Source organism: Apteryx rowi, unplaced genomic scaffold (genome assembly GCF_003343035.1).
Source record: "Apteryx rowi isolate R43461 unplaced genomic scaffold, aptRow1 scaffold_626, whole genome shotgun sequence".
Taxonomy (NCBI): domain Eukaryota; kingdom Metazoa; phylum Chordata; class Aves; order Apterygiformes; family Apterygidae; genus Apteryx; species Apteryx rowi.
Genome location: NW_020450901.1, coordinates 57,348 through 68,296, shown reverse-complemented (window position 1 = coordinate 68,296; position 10,949 = coordinate 57,348). Strand labels below are relative to the sequence as shown.

Sequence of the window (10,949 nt, the reverse complement as noted above, 5' to 3'; positions counted from 1 at the left end):
GCAGGGCGCCGGCCCCCCCCCCAGCGTCCCTGTCCGGGCCCCAACGCTCCCCCCGGGGCCTCTCCAGGGCCTCCCCGCACTCCCACCCCGGGCCCGGCCTCAGCGACCCCCACTTCACCGGGGCCCGGCCGTGGCGGCCCCCACGGCCCCGCCCGAGTGCCCCGGCCCCGGTTCCGGTTCCGGTTCCAGCCCGGGGTCCCCGCTCACCGCGGCGCCGACCGAGCGCTCACGCCGGCCTCCCCCGCCGCCGCCGCCGCGCGCAGCCGCCAGCGCGGACTACCGCTCCCAGCATGCCCCGCGCGCCCACACGGCTCCCGGCACGGACCAAAACACCTCCGCGCACGCGGCCTGGGGGCTTGGAACTACAACTCCCAGCAGCTCCCAGCCGCGGCGCCTGCTGGGGGCTGCAGTCCGCCCGCGCTGCCACTGCCTGCCCGCTTGGGCCTGGTGGAGCCTCCTGCCCCCGCCGGCCGTGCTGGCCCTGAGCCGCCTGGCGGTGCATCCCGTCGGGGCAGCCGCCGCCCCCCTGTTCTCCAGGCCTGGCCCCATCGCGGGTGCCGGCTGGGGGCACCCCCTGCCCGGAGCCCCCAGGGAGCTGCTCTGCGCCGCCGGAGCCCCTGGTTGTGCTCCAGGGGGGCTCCAGCCCCACGCCGACCCCCTTCGCGCGTGCAGCCCGTTTGTCCGAGGGGCTGGTGGAGCCCAGCCGGGGGGCAAGGGTCGCGTGGCCCCGGAGGGGCTCAGCCGTGTTCGGGGAGGTCCTGGCTCCGTGGAGCCGCTCGGACCCCCCAGTTGCCCGGGGGTCTCGGCCCCCTCCCAAGCCCCGCTGCAGGGCACGCGGTGGGTTGCGCTCCCTCGCCGGAGGGGATGTTCCTGGCTCCCTCCCGCCAGGACCGCGGCCGCGGGCGCAGCCCGCCCTGGCTCCCACGCTTGTCTCCGGCGCCCCGGTGGGCAAGACGCCGCGTGTCGGGCCGGCTCCTCCCGCCGCCGCAGCTCCCCCACCCAGCCGCTTGCCTCGGCGCCCGCGGCGGGCGAAGGAATTAGGCGGGAGCGGGAGCACAGCGCCTCGGCACCCACGTTCCCGCCGCTCTGCACCGACCCCGGGCTGCAGCCGGGATCCAGTGCGGAGCAGAGCCAGGTAGGGAGGCGGCGAGGGACCCTGCTCCGGGGCCGTGGGGCTGGAGCCAGGCGAGAGGGACGGCGGCCGACGCGCCCACCCTGGCCCACGCAAGCCTCGCCGTGTGCGGAGGGGCCGTGGGCTGCCCCGGGGACACGGGCCAGYGACCGAGAGCACCCCAGGCCGTCCCGCACCGCACACACGGCCCTGCTTTGAGCATCTCCCCCTGAGCCCCAGGGCACAAGTCGTCCTTTCAGGGAGGAGCAGGTTGCAGCCCCTGCTGCCATCCTGCACCGCTGGCTCAGATGTGCCCTGCTGACCCCACGTCACCTCGGGACGGGCTGTAGGGAGCCGGCACAGATCCTGCCCCAGCACTGCAGCGCGGGATGCATTTCCACAGCCGGCAGGCAGGCAGGCAGGCACCAGCTGTGCGGGCATCCATGAAAATACCAGCCCTGGTCGGGGGGTGGCAGGCTCCAGTGGCTCCCCTGGCGCGGGCAGGCTCCTGCCCCGGAGCAGAGGCTGCGTCCTCCAGGGAGCCTCCCCTTGGCGCCTGTCTCCAACATCTGGAGCCACTTTCTGGCACACGAAACCCGCCTTCCCTGATCTCAGGCCAGTAACGGCTGCGGCCGCAGGCCCGGAGCTGGCAGGCGCTGGGTGCACACATGGTTAACGCCGACCGACCGCGCTCCGCTGGGCTCACATCTGGCAGGGGGAGGGCGGCTCGCCGCGTTTGTCCCGCTTCTTCCCTCTCCTCCTTTATTCTCTAGAAAGTGCATTTCCGCCCGGGCCAAAGGAGGAGAAGAGGCTGTCAGAGAGACAGGGAGCAGGCTCTGTGCCCGTGTCCGGAGGGGCTGGCGGCGCGGCACCGGGAAGATGCCCTAGAGAAGGAAAGGCAGCGAGAGGAGAGAGCAGCCCTGCCCCAGAGGTAGGTGGGGGGCAGGTGGGGCCCTGGGGTGTTTGCCGTGCAGGCCCGAGCGCCGTGGAGCTGCRCCTCGTGTGCACATCCGTGCATGCCATCAGCCACGGGCGCTCCGGCGTCTGTCCAGACTCACCCAGGAGGCACATGCAGCCACGCTGGGTGCGTGGGTGAGCTGGGGCATGTCCAGCAAGGGGGCCTGGCCCCCCATTCTAGTTAGCTGGGTAAAGACCCTGTCGTGCCTGCAAAGGGGGCTTTGGGAACCGTGGGGCTGAGCCCCTTGGAGGGGCACTGCCCAACCTGCAGCAGCTCTGGGAAGTGAGACCCTGGGAGAGGATTAATGCTGGAGCCGGCAGAGCAGGCTCAACACCGCAGAGCCACTGCGGCTCCCCCAGCCCTGCCCGAGCCACACGTCTGAGATGCTAGCACCCACCAAGCGCACGAAACCCAGGGCCGGGCCAACCACTGGGCACGTCGATGAGGGACAAGGCGGTGGCTGGAGTCCCCAGCACGACTTCTTGCTGGTTCTGCTGGGTGCCACAGGAGCTGGAGGGCTGGGTCAAGAGCTGTGATCCCCCCATTAGCCCTTGAGCACAGCTGCCCCCAGGCAGCTCCCACCCTGCTGCCCACCAGGTCTGGGCTGCTACTGGGGTACAAGCAGCTCCACAAACTTGCAGGCTGCTGCTGCAAAAGGCTGGGGAGAGCCAGTCCCACCAGCACATCCTTGGACACCAGAAACATCCTTGCTCTGGCTGCTGGGGCTCAGGGAGGGCTGTATCCAGTGAGCAGGGAGGGTGAGAGGGGCATGCGGGTCCTGCTGCCGCCACGCCGCTCTGCAACCCCCCTTCTCCCTYGGGTTTACTCTTGCTTCATCCCGATCTTTAACGCCGCCTGGAATGTATTTCAGGATGTTTTGACTTGCAGTCCCAAGGCTTTAGCAGCCACTGCATTTAAATCTCCAAACCGCTCCTGGAGAGCATCCAGCCCTGACAGGAAAAAACAGAGTCCCTTCAGCAAGACCGTGCATATAGGTGCACCTCCCACCCAGTACGTCTGCAGGGTGCAGAGGGAGATGGGCTCAGGGGCCTCGCCGAGCCTTGCGCACTGCCTGCAAGCGCGCCATGCGTGCCGGCTCTCCTGCCCAGCGCTGGTAGCACTGTGCACACAGCGCCTTCGCCTCCATTTGCAGCGCTGCAACAGCCTGGAAAATGAGCTGCCTTTTCTCAGTGGGAATTTCCTGGTTAAGGATTTCTTAGCCCTGCTGAGCAGTTCCCTGCAAAGCTGCATTTTCCCAAGGGCTGAGCCTGCCGCAGGTCCCGGGGGAATGCCTGGCTTGATGGGAAGCCTCAGAGCTGCCATCCCAGAGCAGAGGGAAAGCCACAGGCTTCCCGACAGCACGAGCGCCGCACCGTGCAGGCTGCATGCCGCGCTTGCTGGCACATGGCTGGCACAGCTGGAGGCCAGGCAGGGTTGAGAGAGCCAGGACTGATACTCCCCTGAATTACATCTACTCGCGGCACGGGGAGGGAGGCTGTRGCGCCAGGCTCCAGCGCAGTGCTGACAGCTCTGCCTCTGTCAGTACCAGGCAGCGCTGGCCAGGCGCGGGCCGAGACGCTGGGCTCGGTGCACAGGGCAGGACAGGCTGCCCGGGACCTTGCAGGCGACAGCCCCTCTCCAGGCAGGCACAGGGGGAAACGTGTGAGGGGACGGCCCTTTGCAGAGGGTGCACAGCTACGGGAAAGCCCTTTGGAGCCTTTCCCCATCCCTCCTCCCCTTCCCGGCTGCAGTTAACATGACTCATAAGCCAGGCATCCTGGCCTCGAACGCCCTCCGCGCCCGTGATTGCCGGGAGCAAGCGCTGCCCCGGCACCAGGACCCGGCCGGCCCTGACGCACCAGGGACAACGTGGACAGCCTGGCTTGAGGCTGCCCCTGCCCTGGAGGAGTCGCTTACCGGGGATCCCTGCTGCACGGGGAGCAGGCATTCACCAAACAGCTGGATTCTGCCCCAAACACCAGAGAGCTGTCCCCCCTGCCCAGCCTGTCCCCACTGGGATGGGTCAGGAGGTGCTGGTCCATGGCATGCTTGGCCCCTTGCTGGCCTGGCTCCTCTCTCCTCCCCACAGGGGCAGCAGCCCCTTCTGCTCTCAAGACGCAGGGCTGCGGCACAAGGGGCTCTTTGGGACACGTGTTCCTGGCTCCGTGCAGACCCAGGCAGCTCCTCGGAGCCTGCATCCCTCGGTGCACTGCCAAGCAACAAGCAGGGAGGCCATCTGGAAGAAGAGGGGAGAGTAAGGCAAAGGCCATTCCCCTTTGTGGATGCACCTGATTGAGACTGAGCTTTGCCCATGGGCCCCATTGTGGCTTTCTGGGCTGCACTGGGCTCTCTGGACTAGCCCACAGGATCTGCAATGCCCCAGCAGTTCCCTGTGCCCACGGTCCTGCACTCACGCTTACCAGGAGCCCTGCAGCATGGCACCACCTCAGACCCTGCTGCCATGGCATGCCGAGCAGCTGGGCAGCACCACGCGCTTGCTTGGCCCCAGGGCTGGCCTGGCCCCTCCAGGACTGCGGGGTGAGACGTTGTGTGCTCAGCCCCACATCTAGACACAGCCTCAAGCTCAAGAAAAATGAGTGTGACAAAGCAAGGAGGGGCAGCTGCCTCATTTGGACCATGGTGCCACCAGCTATTGCAAGCATTAGCTTTGGCCCCATGCAGGATGCAGGTTCTTGGCTGCCAAGGTGGTTTTTCCCAGTGGTGGCTGGCTCCCAGCTGGGCTGTGGATGCCAAGAGGTATTTGTGGCTCTGGAGAAGCAGGTTTTGTTTCCTTGCAAGCCCTCAGGTGATGGACATGGGTGCAGGCTGAGGGCTGGCTGTTGCCTGGGGCAGGGGCAGCTCCTTTCGCAGGTTTGTGCACCTGCAGGCTGCCTGCGCACTCAGTCCCTGGGGCCAGGGCAGGAGCAGGAGTGCACCCACCAGGCTGGCATGAGCCTGAATGCAGACCCTGCACCCAAGAGCAGGGCTGGGGACCCCCATGAGGGGCAGGTCCCAGGCAGGAAGGCAGTGTGCAGGCAGCTCTGGCAGCCAGGAGCACCGTGCAAGCTTGGTGCCCTTCTCCCAGCAGTGACTTCCCAGCACAATGGGCAATGCCTGGGCTGAAAGCGCGGCTGTGCCCTGCCTGGTGCAGCCAGGTCCTGTTTTGGGGATGTCACAGGACACAGCAGGACATTTTGGCAGTTGCTGGGGACAGGATGCAGCACTGGGGGGAACCCACATGCTTTGCCCCTTTGCAGAGGCCTGGACTCAACCCCTCTAGCAGCTGGTCGGTGTGGGGAATGGCCCCGGCCAGGGCCTGCCCCTGCTCCACACGCTCCCTTGCTGCCCCTTCCCTCCAGCACATCCCCATCCCAGCCCGGCTGGCTGAGGCAGGGGCACTGGAAGGATGCGTCCCCATGAAGTCCCATCCTGCCACCGCAGCCCTCATCCCTGCCTGCACCCTGCCCACCTCCCTGGGCTCTGCTGGGCCTTGCTGTCCCCCTCAGCTGTCCCCCGTGTCTCACAGGGTGCTGCTGCAGCATGGAGGGGCTTGGGGCAGCCAGTGTCCTGCTGCTCTGCTGCCTGCTGCTGCCCACCGCTGCAGGCAGCCAGCCCAGCCCCAGCCCGCATTTGCAGATGGACCCCGAGGAGGCGCCGTCCCAGCACCACGCTGCCAGGTGAGGGACCTGGGGCRGTTCACCATGGGGGACAGGGCAGTCGTGGTGCCCACCGAGGGCCCCCAGCCCCCACCACAGCTCCCCATTGCGCTTTGCTTTCTGCCCTCCCTCCCTCAGGGCCAGGTGGGAGCAGGACAGCGGTGCCCAGGAGGAGCTGCCCCCACAGCCCCGCTGCGTCCRCTGCTGTGAGCCACCCGACCAGCGCTACGCCTACCCCCCGCGCCAGCCCCTGCCTCAGATCAACATGACCATCCTGAAAGGTGAGGGCTGCCTGGGCACGGCAGGGCACCGACTGCCGCGGGCCGGGTGCTGGGCAGCTGCCCCAGCTGAACCCGCAGCCAGGCACCCCACGCTGCAGGGCAGGAGCTGCCCGCGCTACCTGCCGGCGTCTCCCCGGGACCGCAGCAGTGCTGGGCTCCCCGTGCTGAGTCTCTGCTCTCTGGGTGCTGGTCAGCACAAACCTGCTTCCCCGAGCGGCTGGAGGGGGAGCGAGGTGCTGGGGCTGGTGCCTGCAGCGCGGGACCCTGCATGGAGCAGGGGGGGATGCAGAAGACCTCCCCAAGGCCTGAGCTGCTCACACTGCTGATCAGGGCAGCAGCTTTGGTGGGGGAACGTCGGAGCCCAGTTTTTCTGACAGCTGGGGGGAGCAGGGACAGCGGGCGGGCTGTGGGCAGGCAGAGCTGGTCAGAGCAGCAGGTCTGGGGGACATGGGGGTCCCTGCTCTGCCTCTATCCCCTTTTGCCAGCCGAAGGGGCTGTCTCRGCATGCCGACAGCTTCCCGGGCACTGGGGGTGGAGGTGGCACCCACCTCTGACAGCACCATCCCTCCTGCTTTGCCCAGGAGAGAAGGGAGACCGAGGYGAGCGAGGCATGCAGGGGAAGTTCGGCAAGATGGGGGTGGCCGGCAGCAGGGGCCACACGGGGCCCAAGGGGCAGAAGGGCAGCGTGGGCGCCCCGGGGGAGCGCTGCAAGAGCCACTACGCAGCCTTCTCGGTGGGCCGCAAGAAACCCCTGCACAGCAATGACTACTACCAAACACTGATCTTCGACACGGAGTTTGTCAACCTCTACGAACACTTCAACATGTTCACGGGCAAATTCTACTGCTATGTCCCCGGGATCTACTACTTCAGCCTCAATGTGCACACCTGGAACCAGAAGGAGACTTACCTGCACATCATGCACAACGGGGCAGAGGTGGTGATCCTCTACGCCCAGGTGAGCGACCGCAGCATCATGCAGAGCCAGAGCRTCATGCTGGAGCTGCAGGAGAAGGACGAGGTCTGGGTGCGGCTCTACAAGGGYGAGCGCGAGAACGCTGTTTTCAGTGATGAGTACGACACCTACATCACCTTCAGCGGCCACCTCATCAAGTACAGCGGGGACCCCTGAGCCTGCTGCAGCCCTGCTCCTCCTCCCTCGGGGCAGGCGTCCGAGGAGCCCCTGCTACCCSCCTTGCCCCAGGCATGCCACCCTCCGTTAATCCGTTAGCCCTTTTACATGCCAGCACCCCCAGCAGCTGTATGAACATGTGAATACCACCCCCATCCAGCTCCACCAGGGGCCGATCGGATGCACCTGGGGTGATGGAGCTGCTTCCAGCCTCTGCTGCGTTTGTGACCTGGGAAGCACCTGCTCAGCTGGGGCAGGCAGGGAACACGTCCCCACCTGCACTTGGTTCACAGCTGGGTTTGCTGGGGTGTAGATGTGCAGAGCATGGCTGTGACCTGGCACCAGCTGAACAGTTTTGACTGCCAATGGCCGCAGTACAAAGCTGCACAGACTGTTTCCACACTGTTCCTTCGCCCCCCTGCTCAGCAGCCCTCCCTGCGACATGCACTACAGGCTTCTCCCGGAAAAGGGTGGAGGGTGCTCAGCACCCAGCAGGATAGAGGAGGGGAGCAGCAGCAACACTAAGGGCCCCTGTTTCTTTCCTCAGAGCTGGGTCACAAGGACTGGGATACTGCCCTGCGGCACTGGGGGTTGCCCTGGGCTGACATATCCCTGTAAGTGCTGCCAGTGGGGGAGGAAATTGCAGCAGTTCCCCTTTCCCAATTGCCACCCCGGTCCCCACACAGCAGCCTCTGCTCTGTGCTGACACCCACCAAGGAGGGGGCTAGATCCCGACTGGCAGCCCTGGGTGCAGGGACCTCTGGCTTCAGCCTCTCCCTCGTTGGTTAGATTTTCTGCTGGCCAGGCTTTTTATTTTTGTATATGCAACAGCAGAGCAGGGCCTGAGGCAGCATGCTGCCCTCCCTCTGCTCTCTGTACAGCTTGTGATGACATTAAACAGCCCACGGTGTGGGGTCTTACTCACGCTTTTGATGTGTCCTCCTGCTTCATGCGTGTGTTCTCCAAGCAGCCCAGGCAGGTTCCCAGCTCCCAGGGTGCAGGTCCTCCCCCAAAAGCCACATGAGACATGGGCTGAGCACAGCCTGGCCAAGCTGGTGGCAGGAAAGTGATGCTGTCCCTGGAGACCCCAGGCTGCAGCCTGGTGGGAGCATTCCCTACCAGGAGACCTAAGCAGGGCACCGGGTGTCAGGGAGCCATGAGGGCCAGCTGCTCCCTAAGGGACAGGGACTTGGGAGCAGAGCACAACCCAGCAGTGGGGCAGCAGCCTCACCACCACCACTGTCCTGCAGACTCCAAGCAAGGTGATCAGGGCAGACCCAGGGATGGCAGCCAGGTTTAACCAGCAGTCCAGATCATCAGGCAAGTTCGTGGTGGTGACACAGGTCTGAGGTTAAGCCAGGAAGTCAGTCTGCAGGTCAGGGTCCAGGTCTGGATCAACAGGGTCCCCAGCCAGGCACAGCTGGGCTGAGCTAGAGACTAGCATGCCCACAACACATCTTGGGAAAGGACTGAAGGCCCTGGGCTGAGCTTAAATACAGCCGTGGGCCCATGGGCAGGGTGTGGGTGGGAGCCCCAGGTGAGGCTGCTCAGGGCTATTAGGGCCTGTTGGTGCCCTTGGGCCCTGATGCTGCGGTGCTGCAGAGGCTGCCGCTTGCGTGCCCATGCAGGATGGGGCGAGGGGATGGACGCAGGCGCTCGGGAGGAGGCAGCAGCCTCCTGGTCTCTGCCAGCCYGGTGCCAGGCTGGGAGCCATCCCGGCGCAGAGCTCAGAGGCCGCAGCRCATACGTCCCCCGCAGGGATGCAAACACCGGGTGATGGCAAGCTGGTGCTGTCCCTGCGCCCAAGGAGCTGAATCACACGGCGCCCCTCAGCATGGACATGCCAAAGCAGCGAGGCGCTGCCGGCATGGTGCACGCTGACCTGCAGCCTGGGCGACCTGGCTCCCCCTGCACAGGTCTGGCGACGAGCGCTTGGTCCTGGCTGCAAAGGCGCGTGTCTGCGCCAGCCCCGCTGTCCTGCGCAGGCCTTGGCTGGGTCCTCAGCAGCCCGAGGCCGGGTCAGCCAGGTGGCAGAGGTGTCTCTGTCCAAGAACATCACTGGGAGAGGCTCCCTGGAGCAGCGCGGGGATGAGGTCACGCACGGGAGCTGCCTGGGGCTGGGGGAGGTGTTCCAGGAGGAGCAGCCCTGTCCTTCGCCTGCACAGCCGCCGGCATCCTGCAGAGCCAGCGCTGGGGAGAGGTGCTCAGGGCGAAAGCACCCACTCTGCAGCCCGGCCTCTGGACCCGCTTGGGCCCTGTGGGAGAGCTGGGGAGGGGCATGCCCGGCGTGTGGGGCAGCGTTCAACAGAGTCGTGATTAAACGTGTGCAGGCAGAAGAGCTCGAGAAGGCGCTGAGGGAATCTCACAGTATTTTTAGTGTGGAGATGCAAAACCCATCTGCTTTGATGCCTCCCTTGTGCAAGCAGCCAAGTCAGTTCAACCCAGCTTGCGCAGCTTTGGAGCCCTGGATGCATCTTTGATGCAGGATGTAGACCAAGGAGACAAGCCAGGCCTTCTTTTCTGGCCGAACGTGGGCTCTGCTCCYAACCACAGCGCTGGGCTGCCAGCCAGATCCCTGCCCTCACCTTGCCCCGGGCCCTTGCGCTGCCCTGGTTGTGGGTTGGTGGAGCACAGAGCAGATTTAGGCTTCTGAAAAGCAGCTGCCACAAGGGGCCTAATGACCAAAAATGTTCTCAGAGCAAGAAAAAAAACAACAAGCCAAAGCCAAAAAAGCAGTGCAAGGTTTCAGTGAAGAAAACACTGCTTTGTTTGGATTTAAAGGGCCACTGGCACCAAACCCCCAGCTGCAATTTGCAAAAACAAGCTCCCAGGGAGCAGCAGGCAGTTACGGCATTCCCAGAAAAACAGCTTTCAGACACAGCCCATTCCCTCGTGGCACCCGAGGCCTTGAGAACAGAGCAGATTTCCGGGCTGCTCCTCTGCTGAGCACACAGCAACCGTGCAGCTCAGAGCGAGCCTGTGGGTCCCTCCCTCCCAGCTCCCCCTGCCCCGGGGTGTCAAAGTCGTGGGGCCGTGCTGGGCCCCTCGGACAGCTGACAGAAGCTGCCCTGCACCAAGAGTTTCTCTGGGCCCGTGTCGGTTCAGGAGTGTTGCAGAGCCGCTTTTAATTGGGTCACCAGCAGCAGCCTGGTGGAAGCCCCCGAATGACAAGGAGGCTCCCTGGAGCGGGAYGGTGCTGGGGCCACTGTCCCAGCCCATCACAGAGCCTGGCGCCTCTTGGCCCCGCAGGGCCCCAGCCTGGCTCTGCCCAGGGGGATTCAGCGGGGACCAGCCCTGCCTGACGCAGGAGCCTCGGTGGCTCCTGGTGCTGCAGGCCAAACCCTGGCTCTCCCCATGCTGCAGGGGACTGCAGAGGAGAGGGGAGCGGGGTCCCCTCCCGGGAAGGGCTCGGGAGCCGCCTCCCTCCCCTGCCCCTGCCCTGCACGGAGCACCCTGGGATGGGGCCAACATGTGCCGCGATATGGGGCTTTGCACCCCAGGATGGGACCAACTGTGCACCCTGGGATGGCGCCAACTGTGCACCCCGGGATGAAGCCAGCCGTGCTTGCTGGGATGTGGCCATGCACCCCGGGATGGGGCCATGCACCCCGGGATGGGGCCATGCACCCTGGAATGGGGCCGTGCACCCCGATGTGGTGCTGTGCACCCCGGGATGGGGCCGTGCACCCTGGAATAGGTCCGCGCGCCCCGACGTGGTGCTGCGCACCCGGGGATGGGGCCGTGCACCCAGGGAGGGCCTCGCCGTGCGCCCCGCGCGAGGCGGGCTGCGGCGGCCGGTCCGGGGCGGGCC

General features: G+C 65.8%; 3 protein-coding genes across 3 annotated transcripts in view; 2 read left to right on the top strand and 1 right to left on the bottom strand.

Annotated features, from left to right (window-relative positions):
* The window catches only part of CANT1 (calcium activated nucleotidase 1), a 4,511-nt gene extending 4,250 nt beyond the window's left edge, over positions 1-261 (bottom strand). The window contains exon 1 of the mRNA XM_026084117.1: positions 208-261. The gene's annotated coding sequence lies outside the window, so the exon portion shown is untranslated. The remainder of the gene's footprint in view (positions 1-207) is intronic.
* Positions 262-1,919: 1,658 nt separating this feature from the next.
* Positions 1,920-8,027, top strand: C1QTNF1 (C1q and TNF related 1). Its single transcript, XM_026084098.1, has 4 exons — positions 1,920-2,042; positions 5,596-5,746; positions 5,864-6,006; positions 6,588-8,027. The coding sequence occupies exons 2-4, from the start codon at positions 5,610-5,612 to the stop codon at positions 7,136-7,138; spliced, it is 831 nt and encodes a 276-aa protein (XP_025939883.1). The 5' UTR covers positions 1,920-2,042; positions 5,596-5,609; the 3' UTR covers positions 7,139-8,027.
* A 978-nt stretch (positions 8,028-9,005) lies between these two features.
* ENGASE (endo-beta-N-acetylglucosaminidase) overlaps positions 9,006-10,949 on the top strand; it is a 6,408-nt gene continuing 4,464 nt past the window's right edge. Inside the window, exon 1 of the mRNA XM_026084095.1 lies at positions 9,006-9,088. Within this exon, the coding sequence (XP_025939880.1) occupies positions 9,006-9,088 (83 nt within the window). The remainder of the gene's footprint in view (positions 9,089-10,949) is intronic.